We start from the raw sequence: 21,650 nt of genomic DNA, 5'->3' as shown, positions 1-21,650 counted from the left end.
TGCCCTTGAGCTTTGTTGATGGTGATTGCTAATCGAACATTCCCTGTGTCCCCGTCGTCATTTACATATCCCTCTGTGCCCCGCGGCATCCCCGTTGTAGTTGTGTCACTGTGTCCCGGTCGTCATTTATATTCCCTGTGTCCCGGTCGTCATTTGCATCCCGGTGCCCCGGTCTGTATATACATTCGTTTTTTTAGTTTTGTTTTTCTCCTTTATTTTTCATTTTTTCCCTTTTTTTCTTTTTTAGTTTTTTTAGTTTTTTAGCTTTTTTAGTTTTTTTATTAGTTTTTAGTTTTTTTTCTTTTTAGTTTTTTTTTAGTTTTTACCTTTTTTTTAGTTTTTTTTTAGTTTTTTTTTTTACTTATGTCCTGGTCGTCATTTATACTCCCTGTGTCCCGGTCGTCATTTGTGTCCCGGTGCTTTGTTGATGGTGATTGCTAATCGAACATTCCTTGTGTCTCGGTCGCTTTCTCTTTGAGTGTCGTCATTTATATTCCCTATGTGCCGGTGTCCTGGTCGTCATTTGTGTCCCGATGTCCCGGTCTGTAATTTCGTCAGTCGAAAACATGACGTCAGTCGACACACAAATATGACGTCACTCGACAGACACACACACACACACACAGACAACTTATTTTTATATATATAGATTACATTATGTAATAGTATTATGTACATATTATAAACCATTATATTTAAGTTATCATCATTGTTTTTTTCCAAAGAGGAAAACAGGGAAATCGATCGCTCAATGTGAAATAAGTGTGGTGCTATTAGCCTACTACAGAGCGATTCGAACTACAATCCTTCTGTTTAGATTGAAAGTCCTACAGCCACTGTACTGCAGTAACTGTTAATAGAGAAGAGGTAAAACTAATACGGTAGCTTATTATAAACTAATAAGCTTTTGAAGCGAATAGTCTTGCTCTGAGTGTTAACAAGTCTCAGTTTTTAGCAGGACTGCCGCCAAGTGAAAATAAAAATCATCAGGTTCTAGTGATTTTTTTGCACCAAATTTGGAAGTATATAGAAACGGTACTTATGTTATATGCGAGAAACACACTCGAGAACTTGCATCGCGAATATGAAATACTACCCGTTTTTCATGGTGTGAATACTAGACAATTAGCTTTGGCTATGAAAACTACAACAAAGAATTATGGAGGGGGAGGGCACCATATGCAATCTAAACTAACCTAACCTAACCAAAATACCAACTAAATATTTTATTAAAATATAGCTACAATGTATTTTTCCACCGAGCCGTAGCTAATTGTCTAGTGCTAACACCGTGAAAAACGGGCACTGTCTCATGTTCGCGATACAAGTTCTCGGATGTGTTTCTCGTATAATACATAAGTACCTTCTATGGATATATGACTATCGTTGGTAACTTAGGTAAGATAAAGGAATAGAAACTCTAACTCGTAAGAAGCTTTGAAAGGGGAGTGGAAAAATCTACAGAACAAATTAAATTAGACCTACGTTGCCTGAGCAACGTGAAGTGTTGCGGCAACCTTTGTCTGGCTTCGCCGAATAAAGTGTTGCAAGAGCAACACTTTGGTTTTGTTTCTTTGTTATCGGTTAAACGCTGAAGTTGTCAGCCTATCGAAGCTTTTAAAACGTTATATTCAAAGAAGAACGCGATCAGTAATCACATGATCAAAGGCTATTCCTCAGCGTTGAAAAAACAACAATAACAAAAGAATATCGAAAGAAGGACTAAATTGACTTTGCAGCCTTTTGAGCTTTATGCTTTTCAATCGTAGACATCGTGACGGATGAAAGCTTGGAACAATATCTTATATAATCTAGTTGGTATTATAAAGCTATCTGTAACTTTTCAGGATCAAAATACCATAAATGACACTATTAGTTATGAAGAAACTACTATGGCATATTTTTTATTAGCTCATCAGGAGCTATCGATAATACCGAAAGAAGGGACTAAATTGACTTTGCAGCCAGTTGAACGTTATTCTTATCAATCGTAGACATCGTGACGGATGAAAACTTGAAACAGTATCTTGTATTATCTAGTTGGTATTATAAAGCTATCCGTAACTTTTCAGGATCAAAATACCATAGATGACACTCTATTAATTATTACGAAACGGAATCGTTGTTTTACGTTATCGTTTGTACACGTTGCGTAAACACTTAATTCTAGGTTACAGTGAGCATGGGTAGGCTACACCAACTAGCAAAAGTTACAAACCCCTCTTCACTAAAGATGATTGTAGCCTAACAGACGATTATTACTTACAAGTCCCCTACATGTCTTACCACTGGAACCAACTCGGTCTTTCCATCAAATACACTGGAAACAAATAATAGGTACCCCAAATAGCAAAATTTGCAAACCCTACACTGCCAAAGATGATTAAGAGCTAACAGCTGACCTTTCCTTACAAGTCCCCGACATGTCTTAAAATTGGTATCGGCCTATTTTTGGTTTCAGTGTGTACCCTACTACTGAAGTTGTCAACCCCTTGAAACTATCAAACTAGTATATTTCATGAAGGAATTTTTGTACCAAAAAATGGATGAGACCTATTTTGATCAACTCATCAAGAGCTATCGGTTGCTGTCGAAAAAAAAATCTGTCTGTCTTAGTTCAAAAGTTGATTTTTTTTGCCGTAGGCCAACTTTCTAACGTCACCACTTAGAAAGGAGCAAAGGATAAGCTCTAATTTCTTTAGCAATGACAAAACTTTTAAAGTTTAAGAGGTACATCTGATAACATTTCTCTACCTCAATCCCAAGTCCGAAAGAATAAAACCCAGCCGAAATCACGGCAGCACTTTCGGACTCGTGGGAAAATGTCGCTTTTTTGCTTCTGTAAATTTTTATATTTATCACTCAAAGAAGATATATTGGCTGTGGGGCCGGGTAACCGCCGCATATATTCAACACTTATAGATTTTAGTCCATCTTCAATTTGAAAGTGGTGCCTGCCTCCTTGCCAGCTAGAACGGAGCTTTCCACTCGAAAGCAGAAACATGGTTTGATGAAACGAAAGCTTGGCTGCATAACTTCAGATAGTCCTCTCTGACATAGGCTATACAACTCTTCACTTCACACACTATAGGCTCTGGCTCAAGGACAAGCAAAAACCATCCTTTTTGGCCCCAGGCAAGAGTTCTACGAAGCTTTCCAAAATGTAAAGTCATATTCATCAATCTGGCCTGAGGTCCACACTTTCCATAAAAACCGCACAGGTTAGACCCTTACCAGTTTCCAGAAATAAGCCGACATCGGCGGCATAAAAAAAAAAAAAAATCGGGACAAAACCAAAGTGTTACTTTCGCAACACAAAAAGAAGAATAACCAGCCTCTTGAAGTAAACTAGACAGAACAGAGGAAACACTAAACCAAATAAATAAAAAATAAGCATCAAAATATAGCTGTTAGTTCATTTTGTAGAGAAACAGAAAGATTACTTTGTTACTTTAAGAATCTTCAAATCTTATGGCTGAGTCTCAGGATATATGGTCAAGTGGTAGTAAAGGTTTTGTCTTCAATTGCTAGAAGGCAATAACTGAAAAAAAGGGGGGGGTAGGTTCATTATTTTCATCTTTTACCTTCTTTAATCAGATATCTACAATATCCTCAATAAATATAATGTACTTAACATTACACAATAAGCTTCTTTAACATAATGTGATTCAAAGGCTACATGATTGTGTAAACTGATTTTTATAACTTAGTTGACTAAAGAGTTTACCTGATCTGTTAATATCAAAGTGAAAGATTTCTTATTTGTTTGAATGGAAAGCATGAGGACGTCGTCTCCTAGATTGGATTTGCTTTAGAAGCAAAATTATTTCTATGCCACTAGGGAATATTCTAGAACTTTTAATAAGTTATTTGTATGTATGTATTTTATTCCCCGCTATACAAACAAAAACAGAGGGAGTATAAATTTGGATGAAAATAAAACAGGGAAAAATTACATAAAACAAGAAGTAAAGAAGTAATCAGCAGTGGCCGGTTTCCAGGCTTCTTAAATGGGCTCTTAGTTCCTGAAGTTTTTCCGGATTTATATAATAAGGAAAACCTTTAGTCAAATTCGAAGGTAAGTGATAAGGAGGAGAGGGGGCTAGTCTTTAAATCGTTTTTCGGAGTCATTCAAAATATGTCTTGGTTGGAAACTGTCTAAGACACAACTTATTGTATCCCCCCTCCAAAGGGGAACAGTCACCATTCTGGATCCTCCACGGAGATTAATTGTCTTCTCTACGATTTTTTGTTCTATGTTCTACACATTGATATGAATTTAATCTAAAGAGAACGTTAGAACATTTGTCAGCCACTGGCCTACTAGCCAATTAGGAAAAAAAATGAGCTTACCTTAAGTTTCCTATTTAGGCCTTTTATTTAGCTTAATATTTAAGCCTATTTCGGTCTTGTACAAAGGATTATAAGTCACAGAACAAAAACTGCTTGTTTGCTTTATGACTTTTCAATCAATCAATTGTTTAAATAAATTGATTAGTCTGGTAGATTAATAATTATAAAATTAATAAATTATCTCTTGATTTTATTAAAGTTGAAATAAATTGAATACTATTAAAAAACTATTTTAAAAACTATTAAAAATTAACTAAATTAAATGAAACAGATTTCAAATTGTTGAAAATAGATAATGCGATTAATTAGATAATTACTCAGTTAGTTAATTAAGTTTTTCTGGTAGAAATAAAGAGCGAACTTAAACTTAAAGCAAACTAAAATTATTGCATTGGAGTCTATACCATAAATGCACATAAAACTAACTCAAATAAAATGAATCGCGATATTTCCACAAATTTCACGATATTTCCCTATTTTCACTGCAGGATGGTGGTTTGACAAGAATGGTGAAAAATGATCATTGTGGGTGGGTTTCCTGTAGACAGAAAATCCCAGATTAGGAGTATTTTTACAGTTGAAATATCTAAGAAAGAAAGCTTCCCTGAATCTTTCAGCGCTGGTATAAAATGAAAATTTGAATCGAAATTGCTAAAATGTATAAAAAATTATGTAGAAAATTATAACCATGTTCAAAGTATTGTCAACAAAACAGAACCAGATAGATTGCTTCAATGGGAAGATAGTCAAAGCAGAATTTTCTATGAAATTTGTGTGGAAGTTTGCAAAACAGAGAAATAAAACAGTTCCCATCAATAAACCTGTAATTTGAAGGAAAATTTAACTCTGAACCTATAAAACAAGGAAATGAGTCAATCAAGGGTCATTGTTGTATCAATTTCTAAAGTCTTATAATAGTATTTATATACTGTATCTATGTATTACTATATACTATATAATATTTATATATTATTAAATAATAAAAAACTAATTTTTTTAGCTGCAAGTAAGGAGCGACATTGAAACTTAAAACGAACAGAAATTACTCAGTATATGAAATAGGTTGTCCTCTCTGCAATCCCTCGCTCTTTACGCTAAAGCTTTTAATTGTTTTAAAAAGTAGAATTGTGGCAAAGAGTCAAACTTTAGTGTAAAGAGCAAGGGATTGCGGAGGGGACAACCTATTTCATGTACGGAGTTATTTCTGTTCGTTTTAAGTTTTAATGTCGCTCCTTACTTTCAGCTAAAAAAATTAGTTTTTTTTTTATTTAATTTCTGAACGTTTTTGAATTAATGCATGTTTGGTTTTGGCTCTCCGCACATAAATTATTAAATGAAATTTGTATATTAATTCTTTTTTCGGCTAAATGGATTTCTCTTAGTTTTGATCAGACGATTTGAGAAATAAGGGGTAGAGAAAGAGGCCTAGTTGCCCTCCAATTTTTCGGTTACTTAAAAAGGCAACTAGAAATTTTAATTTTTAACGAATGTTTTTTATTAGTAAAAAATATACGCAACTTAAGAATTAACTTACGTAACAAACTTTCATAATCTTATATTTTTATTATGTATACGAGGGGGTTTGTATCCTCGTTAATACCTCGCTCTTTACACTAAATCGTAAGTTTTGTCCCAATTCTTTAAGGATGACCCCCTGAATCAGAAAGGCCGTAGAATAAATAGTTGAAATTACTAAAAATACTTTAGCATAAAGAGCGAGGTATTTGTCTCCTCCTAAATACCTCGCTCTTTATGCTAAAGTATTTTTAGAACCCTTCATATGCGTAATAATCTCTGTTCGTTTTAAGTTTCAATGCTACTCCTTCCTTTCATTTGAAAAAACGTTTTCATGATTATTTTTCATTGTTTTCTTATAGTAATGCTAGAAAATCCTGCGCCCTTTTTCATTGAATTTTTCTTCCCCCATAACAGATTCCTCCAAGGAAAGATCCTCCAACATAGCCCCCTCCCCTCAGCCCCACCCCCAAACCAAATAAAATTCCCCTGAAAACGTCTGTACACTTCCCAATAACCATTACTATATGTAAACACTGGTCTAAGTTTGTAACTTGCAGCCCCTTTCCCCAGGGATTGTGGGGGAGTAAGTCATCCCCAAAGACATAGTTATTATGGTTTTCGACTATGCTGAACAAAATGGCTAACTCAAAATTTTGATCCGTTGACTTTGGGGAAAAAATGAGCATGGGAGGGGGCCTAGATGCCCTCCAATTTTTTCGGTCACTTAAAAAGGGCACTAGAACTTTTCATTCCCGTTAGAATGAGCCCTCTTTCGACACTCTAGGACCACTTGGTCGATACGATGACCCCTGGGAAAAAGAAAAAAAAAACAACAAAAAAACACAAACAAACAAATAAACACGCACCCGTGATTTGTCTTCTGGTAAAAAATACAAAATTCCACATTTTTGTAGATAGGAGCTTGAAACTTCTACAGTAGGGTTCTCTGATACGCAGAATCTGATGGTGTCATTTTCGTTAAGATTCTACGACTTTTAGGGGGTGTTTTCCCCTATTTTCTTAAATAATGCAATGCGATTTAATAATGCGATTCTTTTGATGTAGCTATTGATATCAAAATTCAATTTTTTAGTGTTTTGGTTACTATTGAGCCGGGTCGCTCCTTACTACAGTTCGTTACCACGAACTGTTTGATAGTCTTATAAAAGTATTTCTTGTTACATTTTGATTTTTAACTTTTCAACAAGATAAATAAAGTTTTTATATAATATTTTCTGTATGTTGAAGTGGCTTAAAAATGGTGGCCAGAAGCTTGTAGTTTGGGAACTATGGTATGATATGAAAGGATGCAACAGAATATCTTTTTTATGATATTTGGGAACACTAAAATTTGGGGGCAAAGCAACTATGGCATGATATGAAAGGATGCAACAAAATATCTTTTTTATGAAATTTGGGAACACTAAAATTGGGGGGCAAAGCAGCTATGGCATGATATGAAAGGATGCAAAAGAATATCTTTTTTATGAAATTTGGGAACCCTAAAATTTGGGGGCAAAGCAACCATTGGATTGAATTTTCTGTACATTTGAGGAGTAACTATCCTTGTATCTTTTAAAGTCTATAGTTTTTTTTTCTGAACTGTTGTGTTTATTTATATGTGGGGTTAGTTTTTATTTGTTTTTAATTATTTTTGTTCATCAAAGGAGCATTTACATGTGTCTGAGCCATGGCAAATTTAGATCCTTTTAATAAGATACTTAGCTTCTTAGACAGGAAAAGTTTTGATGATAGATTTTCTAAATACTGACCAGGGCAAAATCTTGGAAGGAAAATCCTTGAATGTTTTGAAATTTTGAATATTGTTTTTTTTTCCAGTTGGCAAGTTTTACTAATTAGAAAACATTTAAGAAAGACTTCAGTGAGATATTAAGAATTTGGTTGAAATCTGGGGCAGATAAACTGTGATATAGTTAAAATTGACATTAGATAGTTTATTAATAAGGAAGTATCTTTTGAATCTATGGTCTTTTACAATATGTGCTAAAGTTTTTAAAACCACTCTCTGGATAAACAGACCTTCAGATTGTGTGCCTAAGTGTAGGTTCAAATGCCAAGAAGTGGGAAGAATTCCATTCTTTTTATAATCTCGTAGAAAATAAAACTGACAAACACAATTGAAAAAATCTGTGTTTAAGAATTATTTTTTGACATATTTCTGTCTCAAAAGCCGCAATTCAAGGCTTATGTTTGAAACTCTCTGGACTCAATCCAGAGATGTAATAGTGCCCTGGGGAGGTATTCTGAAGTACCTACCTTCATTTGTCCTGGTAAATTTGCTGTTTAACTTACTAATGAGATAGCTAAGAAATTGACATACTTTTATAATCAGAATTTCATCTTGAATCCAAATATAGCCAACTCTTTCTAACTCAAGTCCTTGGGACCACGATTTTTCTTCAAGTTATGTATAGTTACTGTTGTGCCATGGTGCCAACTCTAAATTGCTAGAGAATGGTTCTTGAACCACACCTACCATGCAATCATCATAACCAAGTGGGCTTAAATTGCATCTCTCCAGCACTCTCTAGTCCTGATAGTTTGTTGCTTGACCTTAACAAAGCAACTGGATCTATCACCGTCATCAACTATGGAACATTACAGTTGCTCTGAAGTGCGAATGAAGGTAATTAAGGTTATAGTTCAGCTTAGACATAGTGAGAACTGCACATATCATTCCACATGAAATATGACTTATAAAGGCAACAAGTTACAGAGATAAAACAAATGGAAATTTGAGTTACAGAAGTAAAAAAAAAATGCTAAATTTATTTGCAACAAACACTACAAAGCTCAAATTAATTTCATTGTTTCATTAATATGAAATTAAGTTATTTACTGCAATAATAAAAAATACTCACAGAATACATAATGAAAAAAGGGATGTACCAGTGCAGTAAACAGGACAGCCTTAAAAACTCCAGCTTTGGCTTCTTAAAGTGTAATGTCCTCTAGCTCTTCTTCCTTGTTTTTGTTGCCAGAAGGAGCATCCTCATTGATGGTGAAGGATATTACAATTTCTTCTTCACTTAACCTGCTGTTTACTGCTACACCCTTCTTGACGAGTTTAAATTCTTCAAATGCATGTATCTTGTCTGGTGACAGCTGCATTGTCACCTTGTTCTGCTTAGCCTTGATGTTGGCATTTGGTAGTTCCACTTCATATTGTTCTTCCATGTGTTCCACTTGTGGCCCATTTTCTGTATGGCTTGATTTTGGGCAGTTGGCTGTTATTTTGTTTGTTATGTTATCTCATCATCTGTAGGCAAATTGCATCTCTAAGAAGGTGATACTACATACCTTTCCATCTTCAATATCAGAAATGTGTTTTTATGATCACTTCAAATATCTTATAACTATCTTTAAATTTGAATTGGAAAGCTGTTTCTTCAGCATTAAGTGCTCTTGCACCGCAAGTGCACCACCAATGCTCTTAAACATAATAGTATTCCTCCTTTTACAATTCTCAAGCTAACTGGCTTCAAAATTATTGTGTACTAGAGGTTTGGTAAAGGTTTCATACTTTTCTCTGATGATTAGACCCCCAAGGTGTATTAATACTGGTAAAATTAACTACCAGGTGTTATTCCTAGTTTTTTTCTAGATGACCCTTGTTTTGTTAATTTGATATATTAAGCAATTATATATATATATATTTAGTTTTTTCTCACTTCATAGAATTTAGAAGAGGAGTAACTAAAACAGATTAAAGTGAATGTATAAAATCAGCAATCAAGCTTAATGGACTGTGATTTAAAAAATAAAGACAAGTTGGAAATTAGTGGAGACATGAAGTTTAAAAACCTCTACAGACGTATGTTTGAGCTATAAATTAATTTCTAAGAGTTTTATTTATTGAGCACAACATTTTTCTAGGTTCACAAAAAGCAAGGTCCCAATTAAGGCCAATAATTACAAATAAACCAATGGTGTAACCCCCAAGAGGAATGTTTTTTCCCTAAATTGTTTGAACCGTTCAGTCATACACTTTTCAACATCAGGAAATTCAGAAGACATCTTCCTCTTAAATTTAATGTTACTACAATTGGCTCACTTTTTGAATTGTTTTTTTTTTGTTTTTAGTTGAAAATATACTACCTGGGATATTATGCCTTTCTTTTCTTGTATCCCTTCATGCACCATCTTAATTATCTCCAACTTTTCACCTGCTGTCAATATTTTTACTTGTCTCTCAGCAGTCAATTTCACCCAAAGTAGTGCATGCACAATCAATAAAAACAACACTCACTCTGTAATAAAGTACTATATAGTATAAAGTACTATATACTATATATATATATAAAGTACTAAATATTCAATGCTGTGACAACACTGATAGATGCTTTTGGCAATTTGATTCACTGATTTGTTGCAACCTGCATACTGAGGCTTTGACTTACAGAGGTCTGCTGAAAAAATTTCAAGATACAGAGGTAAACTTCAACTTATGAAGGTATGTTAAAAACTAATTTGACTTGTCTACTGAATTTTGAGCTATAGAGGTAATTCTTAGGTCGCATTGACTTACAGAGGGAAAATATAACTGCAACATTATTAGAAGTTATGTATGGTTTTTTTCTTTTACTTAGACAGGTTTTTCCAAAGGGATTGACTGAAATATTGACGGTTTTGAATTATCAAGCTTTAAGTTATCAAGAATTAACTGTATAACATTTTTTTTGCATTTTAAATTTTAACCTGAAAACGTATGAATTTTGTTGTATAGTCTAATGATGTCATACAATGCTAAATGTTTTACATGACTCTCAAAATTATTAATTTATTATATGTGAATTCTCTTTTGTCCTTTTAAATTAACTTTATTGAATTTAAATGCATTAATGTTGGTGTTTATTTGTGTTAATATTTATTATTTCTTTTTAGGGTGAAGCCCTTAGTGACAATGCTGAAAATGGTTAGTTCTATTAATTTCTTTTATATATTAAATAAAAAACAGTTATTTCAACTGAAAGGAAGGAGCAGCATTGATCATCAAAACAAACAGAAATTGATCCATATATGAGGGAGACTGGCTCCTATTTAACTCCTCACTCTTTATGCTACAATTTTATAGTGCTTCAAAAATACTTGTCATTCTAAGCCAATGACTTTTGGGGCAAATAAGTGAAATTTTGGCATAAAAACCATGGGGCTGAGGAGGGGGTAGCCTCCTTCTTTTGCAGAACAATCTATATTAGTTTTGAGTTTTGATGTTGCTTGTTACTTTCCATTGAAAAAAAAAACTTGCTTTTTTAACATAATTTCTGATCGTTTTTCAAATCATCCCCAGACCCAACCAAAATATAATGTCAGCTACCATTTCCATAATCCTGTGATTTCTTACTGTTAAATTGTATGTATCAATAATCGTAAAAGTATTGGTAGCATACTACTTTTTCAGTTTTTCTCCTTGGGAGTTGAAATGCTGGATTGTAATCAAAATTTACAACAAAATTTCAATATTTAGTCAAAATTTTTCATGAATAGTGGTTTTGTTGAATAACTTCTTCATAATGTTTTTACTACATACTCTCTGGTGGTTCTTTTGTTAATATGGATGAACATTCTGTTTGGCTTTTGATCTTCTATGCAGGTGAAGCCATCACCACTCAAAAATAGGATTCTCTGTGTCTAAATGCATTGAAAAATTGTATATAAATAGGAAAAGAAAAATGTTACCATTTAAAATTGCTGAAAGCAAAGCTCCTATTAGGACTTGTCTTTTGTTGGGACTATTTCAGAAATTTTAATCAACGGCAACTTGTCCTGTTTGAGGCAAAATTGTAGTTTGGTGCCACAGAATGGCAGAAAACAGTACTTTTCTGCAGCACAATCTTCTTGGCCACTAGCAAAGGGTGCTAGGACTTTTAATTTCTGTCAAAATAAGCCCTCTCCCAATCTTCTACATCTATCTGTTCCATCGTCTTTCTTCTGGGGAAGAATACAAAAATTCTATCTTTTGTAGGTAGGAGCTTGAAACCTATACACTTTTGTTCGCAATCATGGTTAGTCAAATGGTGGAATTTTAATTCAGATCACTTGGCTTTTTGTTAGAATTTCCCCCCTTTGTCAAAAATCAGGCAGATATTCTGCCTGATTTGACTAGTGAAATACAAGTCAAATACAATCTAACATTGAATCTACACTTTGCTTGGATTAAGCTGAATAGAAAACAGTCTCCCGGAATTTAGGACAATTTCTGTAGGTTTCAAAGTTTAAATTGTATTAATTTTCATAAAATAAAACTTGTTTTTTTTTAGTTTTTTTCCAAAATACTTTTCATGTAGCTGATTGCAGAAGCTTCTGTGTTGCAAGGTGTTTAAAGCTATCGCAAGATCAGTTTGATCAGTCTTCTGATCAGAGATCAGAAAACTGATCAGTTTGAAAACATATATTAAGCTTAATAGTGTTTTGGAAAGAAGGATCAAGAACGAAAGCAGGAAATATAAGTTTTAAAGCAGAGGAAATATTTTTATAGTCATGGCATTTATAACGGTGTCCGGCATTTAACCCCCTCTCCGCGGAAAATACCCTCTCAAAGAAAAGTAAAGAGTTCCAGTAAACCAAAAATGGTTAGAAATAAATTTGAATAATTTTCCAAATTTAAAGCTACCATAAATCACCATCAACAAATAATAAAACTCAAAACGAACAGAAAACACAATAAATAACCGAGTCAAACTCTAGACAGGCAAAAATTAACATCAGTAGGGCTGGCAATTCCCACCCCTTGTCAAGACCAGAACAATTTGCAATTTACTGAAAACAAAATATATTTTAAATGTTTTCACTTTTTGACTTTAATAAACAAATAAGTATTATAACTTCAAGGAATAAATATCAGAATATGTATGTTAAACTGACAATCCATGTTTATTTGTTTTATTTTTAGTAAAAGTGCAAATTCTGTTCTGGTCTTGAGTAGGGCCCGATCGATATGGATTTTTGTTGTCCGATGCCGATACATCGGTAGTGTACCGATAGAATTGTCCGATAAATTCCCCTGTGGAAAAAAAACTTACCTAAAGTTTAAATTCCCCATCTTCTGTCCATATTCATACTCGTATGTTTCTCCCTGTTCTATTAAGCACCAAAGAACAGTCTCAATAATTCACTGTGGATTCCAAAAATTAGGTCATTTACAAGATTTGTTTGATCTTCTTTATCTTTTCTGATTGGCAGCTTCTTAGCTCACAAAAGAATTGACGGATATTTGTGGAAGTGACAAATAAAAAAAAGAAATTTTCAAATTTGGAAAATGCTGGGGGGGGGGGTAAGGGGGCATTTTCTGGCGGGTAAGGGGGTAAACGCCTAGCACCAAAAACTACGCAAGGCCATGTTGGGTATTTTTCGCTAGAAATTAAATACCCAATTTTTTTAAGTTGGTGTCTGCTCAAGAGATTCAAATAATCAGAAGTCATTTTCACTGTCCTTGATCACTCATTTGTTTTGATGGATGTCTTGGAACGGATAAGTAAGAAAGCTTTACAGTTTGTGGTGGAAGGTGTAGAGGAGGCAGGAGAAGATAAGCTGAGCCTGAACAATGCTGTCTGATTGATCAAATTGCATGTACAGTTTGCTGACTCCAAGGCTCAGTATACCACTCATTTATCCAAGAATAACGGGAACCACTTACCGCTTATAGATCATAAACCAGGATAGTACCACTTTTCAATCATTTTCATTATATCAAGGCAGTTATTAACAGCCTTCTGTCTTTTAACAAGACAGTTAAACACACTAGCAAAGTTAATAACATTTTCTCAAATTCCAAAACCTTTCTGCCATCAAAAAGGTCAGACACGTCCTAGTAACGTCATAATGGATATTCCCAATAATCCGAGCCAAGAGTTGAAAAGCTCAATATTTTACACCGGGGTATTTGATTCATATGCCCTTCCGACGATATTAATTATAAGCTAATCATTAATCAATGATCATTATTACCAAAACATTGGTCATATTACTTGTAGCTGCATTGGTCATACTACACATTGTCATATTAAACATTGGGGATACTAGTCCAAAATACATGAAAACGTCAAACTAGTTTCACAGATATTCACTTCAATCCAAATCAGCTTAGGTCCTGACAGTTGTAAAAATGTGAAACTAGAATATAATCCAATTATTTTAAATCCTGACACCTTCAAAACTAGTTCAAAATTGTTTCTATTTCTTTATGTAACCTAAATGGTTTTCTTTTTATGTTAAACAATCATATATCTGCTCACAAAAGACACCAATCAGTAGTTAATTCTGGGAGCCAATAAGCATAGGTCTGGACATACCTCCAAATGATTTTATATATTCATGATATAATGATATCTAATATTTATATTAGACTGAAGCCAGCTTACATGAATCAGGTCATGCGTCTCCAGCATGCTAGTTGGAGTAGCCATGTCACGGATAGGGTATTGTTGTTAAAGTACAACAACAAAATATGCTGTTTGAGATTCTAGAAAAATTTGTTTCTAGTTTCTTTACTTAGTTATATTACTGTGCTTATTCTCTTCCATTTATTTTAAAAATTTTACAATCTTTACGTTTCTTTACCTTTTTTATTCTTTATTATTCTTTTTTTTATTTATTTTTATTTTTTTATTATTCTTTATTCTTTTCTTATTCTTTCGTTTTTCAATTCTTTACGTTTTTAAAATTGTTTTATAATATTTTTAGGCAAAGTTGAGGATGTGGCCGACGGACTCAGTGACCTTGAATCTGACGAAGATGACGTACAAGTTACGATTAAGGCTCTCCCCCTTGCCCCTTCAGCCTATGCACCAAATTTTATGAAAAAAGGACCAGGACCTTCAGTAGAAAAAGGAAAGGTAAAATTTCTTTTGTATAATCTTTGCTTTATTTTCCCGGATAGATAAAATATGATTCTACCTGTTTGGCAAAGTCATGATTCTTATACTTAATAGGAATTCTGAGAACCTTTGTTTTTTGCTTGCTTATATTTTCTGAGTTTTATAAGCAAATTCATATTAATTTTAGAAAGTCAACTTACATAATCACAGTAAAAAGCGATGTGGCGCTAATGTATTATTTTTTTTCCATGGCTCTCATATATGGAAGAAGTTGTTATGGAAACGTTGGAGGGGGCTAATTTGATTGACAATGGATACTGCTCTTTTTAAAATTTAAAAGTAATTGGATAGTAGCAAGCCCCCTCCCATGCCCCTTTTAGTTGTCCCCCTTCTCAACCCCAGACCACAAACTAAAATTACGAGATGTTGATTCTGTTCAAAATTCTTGAAAGGTCCTATAACTATGTGTCTTTGGATGACATGATTAACTAATAATAATAATAATTTATTTTTGACCCTCTACAAAAAATCAAAGCGGAGTATCAATAAAAGAAACAAAACAAACACTACACAAAACAGAAAGAACAAGAAACTGAAGCAAACGAGTAAGGCCTCCGTGGGCGGGCAGATATTTATAAGTAGACTGGGGTATTTTTCCAGCAAGCTCCGTCAGTTTCGACCCAATATCTAGAAAACTATAAACAGATATGAGGCTTCTATTCCTATACCATGGAGGCAAATACAATAGAAAACGGGAAAACCGGAAATAATAAGAGCGAATTGAACTGATATCTTTTTTATGAAAAACAGGGTAAGTACCAGAAAGAAACAAAACCGAATGATCTGTAAAAACCGAGTATAATTTAGCAAGAGACTTTCTATTGTATCTACCTCGGTAGATACAATATCTACCTTTCTATAACTGTAACCCTGTCGGCGGGGACTGTAAATTATGCAGGTTGCCAATTCTTTATATACAAGTTTTGTTATAGGGAAAAAGAGCCTGGTTGACTTTGAGTCTCCAAAAAAGCTAAGGGTATCAAACTAAGCTTTTGGGGGAAATCAAAAGACACTACGCGCAGGCTGTCAAAAGGACGTGTCTGCAATCTCTCAGGAATAGCTGAAGGTATTAAGTCGGAACTTTCAGGGCATGTTGAGCGGTATATTGAACTAAATTAAAAGACACGATCTAAATCTAGGTCCTCAGAAGGGTGTATCTGAAGAATCTCAGTTGCAATTAAAGGTATTAAGTTGGAGTGTTCAGGCTACAATAAGGGACCTGTAAATGTAAATTAAGAAACACTATGTTTGTCCTTTTTGTCAAAAGGGAGTAATTTCAATGTCTCAGGAAGGACTTCAGCTGAAATTTAAAGCTGAAGGGCTTAAGCTAGTTTACCTGAATCTTTCAGAGCATGTTGAGGCCTGAGGGGGATGTTGAACTTAATGTAAAGACAATCGGTGTATTTTGGTTTTCATTAGGGCACATGCGCAATATTTCAGGAATGGCTGAGGGTGATAGGTTGCAACTTTTAAGGAATCTTCGGGAAATATTTATAAAAAAAAAATGAAAAAATGTGTTTATCTTGGTTTCCAAAAGGGTATATTTTGACATTTCAAGAGTACCTAAGACTATTTAGTTAAAGCTTTCAGAGAATTTTAAACGAGATTTGAACTAAACCAAAAAATGCTATGTCCATCCAGAATGTCAAAAGGGTGTATGTGCAATACCTCAGGAACAGATGAGGCTATCAAGTTAGAACTTTCAAAGAATGTTTAGGGACAAGTTTGTACTAAATTCAAAGACACTATTTGTATCCATGATGTCAAAAGGGCGTATCTGTAGTATCGTGAGAATAGCTAAGGATATTGAATTGAAACTTTCATGGAAGGTTTAAGGGGATATTGAACTAAAGGGAAATACACTATATTTTTCCAGGTTGCTAAAGTGTGTATTCAGTTGAAGCTTTCAGAGAGTGTTGAGGGGGATGTTGAGATAAAAAAATGGCACTTTAAACATCCTAGTTGTCTAGTTAGCCTATTTGTAGTACATCAGGAAGGGTTGGGGGGTCTAATTGAAACCTTCAAGGGGGGGGGGATGTTCAACTAAGCCAAGAGACACTGTGTGTAAAAGGGCGGTAAAAGCAAAATTGCACGTATTCAATATATTTGGAAGTGATAAAGAGTACTAGTTTTAACTTTCAGGGCGTGGAGAGGGGTATATTAAACTAAATTAAAGAACATGATGTACATACAGGTCGTCATTAGTACATGTCTGAAGTTTCTCAGTAGTGATTAATGATATGAAGTTGAAACTTTCAGTGCCTGGTGAAGTGCATGTAAAAGAGACACTTAATTATCTTTTTTTTGTCAAAAGAGTGTATCTGTAGTTTCAGTGGATGTTGAACTAAATATAAAGACAATATGAAATTGAAACTTCCAAAGAATCTCGAGGATAATGTAAAAACAATTAAAAACTTACATATATCTAGGCTCTCGAAAGGGCGTAGGCCTATCTGTGACATTTAAAGAATGGCTAAGGCTATTTAGTTGAAGCTTTCAGAGAATGTTGAGGGGGATTTTGAACTAAACCAAAAGATTCTATGTCCATTCAGGATGTCAAGAGGGTGTATCTGCTCTGCCCCAGGAACAGCTAAGGATATTAACCTGGAACCTACACAGAATACTGAGGGGCATGTTGAAATAAATTAAAAGACACTGCACCCTGGATGTTAAAAGGATGTATCTGTAACAAATCAGGAAAGACTAAAGATATTTTGCTGTATTTTTCAGGAAATATTAGGGGGGAGATGAACTAAACCAAAAAGAGATTATTTTCCTTCAGTTTGTCTTAAGGATGTGTATACAATATCTCAGGAAGAGCAAAGGGCATTAAATTTAAGCTTTTGGAGAAATTGGGGGGGGGGGGGAGGCAAGTTGAATTGAAAAATGATACCGTACTCCACGGACCCTGGATGTCAAATAAGCAAGGTGTGAGGGTATTTGAGTGAAACTTTCAGGAAATTTTGAGCTAAATCAAGAGGACCTATTTGTATCCTGGTAGCAAACATTATGTATTATATAGAATTGCTTGGGGATTGAGTTGACACTGTCAGCAATTGTTTAGGTGTATATTGAACTGAATCCATAGCTGCTATATCTGTCCAGGTTGTCAAAAGAGCATATCTAAAGTGTCTTAGGAACAGCTTGGAACAGCTAGTGGAAAATTTTGAGACACTCAATGAATGTTTAAGAGGATGTTGGCCCGCATCAAAACATACTAAGTGTATCAAGGCTGTCAAAAGGCCGTAACTTCAATTTCCTAGGTACAGTTACTATTATAGATTAACTTCCTACAGGAAACTGCTGAAACTTTAGGAAATATCAAGCTTATTAGCTATTATTAACTATTAGAAAATTTTTGAGCTTATCAAGGACAATAAATATCTAAATGATAGTACAGTTATATTGATTCTTCGTGGGGAATATGTTTTTTTTTGTTTTGATATGGTTAAAGTTTTCGGCCATGAAGACGTTTCCATTAAAATTTTAGAACCAAAAGAATCTCTACTGGAAACAAATCTGGTCATGTTGATTTTTGACGTCCCATTTGTATTTTGTGTTTTTATATTGTATTTTCATATTTTTTTTTGTATTTGTATTGTTTAATATTTATTATATTTTCTATATTATATTTTTTAGATAACAAGTCTTAACTTTTTTTATAAATTAACTGAAAATGAATTTACTTAAACAAATAAGTAATTAAAACAAAATATTATACAATAATATTCTTATAATAATAATAATAATAATAATAATAATAATTTATTTTTAACCCCCATCATAACAAGTTATGGCACTTGTGCCATAACTCAAGGTGTGCATATACTCAAGGTTGTAACATTACGGGGGTCATTGTTGTTTCAGCCCTATAGAAGCCCACAAATTATGTAGATATTCAATTGATTTATTTGAATATTATTCCCCCTGTCCATCCTTCCTAAGTTGTATGCTACATCTATATTATTAAACTACCATTGTCTAAAAAAAATATTATTAATGGCGACTATTATCAAAATTAGTGCAAAATCATGTCTAAAATATAAATAGTTAGTTAAAATTTTAAATCTTATGCAGAAAAAAAAAAAACAGAAAAAATACTGCATAAAAAATGTAAATTAAAAACGAACAGAGCTTGATTTACAAAAAATGGATTTTTATAAAAGAAAGAATTTATTTTCATAAGAAAATAGGTAAGATAGTTTTATAAGAAAATAGGTAAGAGCTGAATTAAATCAAAGAATAGGTAAAATATAATATGTAAAGTATAATTTAAAAAAAATATAAATAGGTAAGATAATTTTATAAGAAAATAGGTAAGAGCTGCATTAAACCAAAGACGAGCAGAAACAAAGTAAAATTATAATGGACGTTATTAACGAACACTTTCTAGAGCAGCTAATATCTGAGCCTTGCTGCTGATAGCTAATACCTTGCTGCTGATAGCTAATACCAATAACTTGCTGCTGATAGTTCTTCGGCACGCTTTCTTTTCTGACTTTCTCTATCAGCAGCAAGTTTTTTGGCATAGACTCTTTGAGCATCTTCATCAGTCATTGTAAACTTAAACATTAATAGATTTCTACGTGAACATATGTCTTATATAACTTGAATGACGTCACCGTCAAAGCAAAAATGACGGCAACTAATTTCATGACTTAATTTCAGAACTTAATTTCTGTGTTGACTGACGTCATGAAATTATTTGTCGTCATTTTTGTTATGACGATGCTTAGTATATTGTAAAACACATTAATTTGGTTAATAATATACCATTTAAAACACCAAAATGAACATGCTGGAGTAGTCACTCGGTGAGAGAGGGTGTCAGAACGGAGAATGAAGGTCCCAGGTTCAAATCCTGGTTAGGCTAAAAAAGGTAAAAATCTAAAAACTAAAAAAAAAACAACTAAAAACTAATAAAAAAAATAAAGAATAAAAATAAAAAAAAAATAAAAAAGATAAAAACTAAAAAAAAAGTAAAAAGAAAAAACGAAAAAAAACTAAAAAGCTAAAAAAAAGGGTAAAAACCAGTAAAAAACTGAAAAGAAAAAAAGAAATAAAACTAAAAAAAAATTTCATCTAAAAAACTAAAAAAAAACTAAAAAAGGTAAAAACTAAAAGAACTAAAAAGAAAAAAAAACTAAAAAAAGGAAAAAAACTGAAAAATAAAGGAGAAAAAGAAAACTAAAAAAATATAAATAAAAATAAAAAAACTAAAAAGATAAAAACTTCAAAAAAAAACTAAAAAGAAAAAAGAAAAAAAACTAAAAAACCTAAAAAAAGGTCAAAACCAATAAAAAAAAACTAAAAGGAAAAAAAGGGAAAAAATTAAAAATGTATTTTTAATGCCTGTGCCGGGGGGCACAGGAGGATATAAATGACGACCGGGACACAAGGAATATAAATGACGCCCGGGACACTCAAAGAGAAATCAGAGACTGGGACACCGGGACACAAATGACGACCGGGACACAGGGAATATAAATGACGACCGGGACACAGGGACATAACTACAAAGGGGACGCCGGGGTGCACAGGGGGATATATAAATGACGATGGCGACTCAGGGAATGGTCGATTAGCAATCACCATCAACAAAGCTCAAGGGCAATCATTAGAATCATGAGGTATAGATCTGAATACGGATTGTTTTCCCATTGACCATTATATGTTGCATGTTCAAGAGTCGGTAAACCTGACAATCTATTTATATGCACAGACAATGGGACAGCAAAGAATGTTGTATATTCGCAAGTTTTACGTAGTTAAAAACATATATATATATATATATATATATATATATATCTATATTCACAGGTGGGAAATAGGGACACAACTACAATGGCGCGTAACTAATATGGCGCATAACGACTTACGCGCGCGGGGGGGCTTGGGGGGGGCGCGAAGCGCCCCCACCAACTAGGTGTTGGGGTGGCGCGAAGCGCCACCCCAACAGCTAGTATATATATATATATATATATATATATATATATATATATATATATATATATATATATATATATATATATTATATATATATTGTAAATTATATTTCTTTTAAATTACATACATTTTGAATTTTAGGTAAAACTATATAATTTTTATTTTTAATGTCCTCTTTTAAGTTTGCCCCTGAGGATTTTGAAGGACCTATGTCCATTAATGGTGTACCTGCAGTGGATTTCAATTTGGAAGATTTAGAAGACAAGCCTTGGCGTAAACCTGGGGCAGATATTACAGGTTTGTGTTTTATTACTATGTTAGCTTCTTTAGTTTCTCTTATTTTATTTTCTTAATTTTGTTTTTCTTAGCTAGGGTTGAAGTATTTTATGGACTAAAAAGATAGTACCTATTCCTGAATCGGGTATCAAATCCTATACAAATGAAATTTAAAATGTTGATTGGTTATTGTTTTACTTTCCTCTGTTCTGATTCTGCTTTTCATTATGCTTTCTGCGTAAACAAAACGATGGCGAAAACCTAAAATTAAGAAGCAAAAAACATATTTTTTTATGCATCTATGTTTTTGTATTTTTATATTTTGTATAGTTATGTGTACTATTTTATGTATATTACATTCTTGTGTATTTATGTTTTTGTATTTTATATTGTTTACTTATTTTATTTTTTGTATTTCATACTGTTTTTTTATGCTGTTGTATTTTATATTGTTTTTTTTTTATTTATGATTTTGTATTTTATGTGCTTATAATGTACATGTATTTATTTTTTTGCGTTTTATATTGTTTTGTGTTTATATTTTTTGCCTATGTATGTTAAGGTTGCTGACGAGATGAGCAAAAGATATATGAAAAAAAGAAAAAAAAGGAGGATTGCTCCAGCCATTGAAAATAAAAAGCAGTTCAAATAGTTTGGCCG

At 33.2% G+C, this 21,650-nt stretch overlaps 1 protein-coding gene across 1 annotated transcript in view; it reads left to right on the top strand.

The window, feature by feature from the left end:
• The window catches only part of LOC136025837 (pre-mRNA 3'-end-processing factor FIP1-like), a 59,344-nt gene that overhangs the window by 20,331 nt on the left and 17,363 nt on the right, over positions 1-21,650 (top strand). The window contains exons 2-4 of the mRNA XM_065701843.1: positions 10,777-10,807; positions 14,575-14,726; positions 20,897-21,011. Coding sequence (XP_065557915.1) covers positions 10,777-10,807; positions 14,575-14,726; positions 20,897-21,011 — 298 coding nt within the window. The remainder of the gene's footprint in view (positions 1-10,776; positions 10,808-14,574; positions 14,727-20,896; positions 21,012-21,650) is intronic.

The sequence above is a fragment of the Artemia franciscana genome, chromosome 1 (assembly GCF_032884065.1).
Source record: "Artemia franciscana chromosome 1, ASM3288406v1, whole genome shotgun sequence".
NCBI lineage: Eukaryota > Metazoa > Arthropoda > Branchiopoda > Anostraca > Artemiidae > Artemia > Artemia franciscana.
This window is presented reverse-complemented; position numbering and strand designations above follow the sequence as displayed.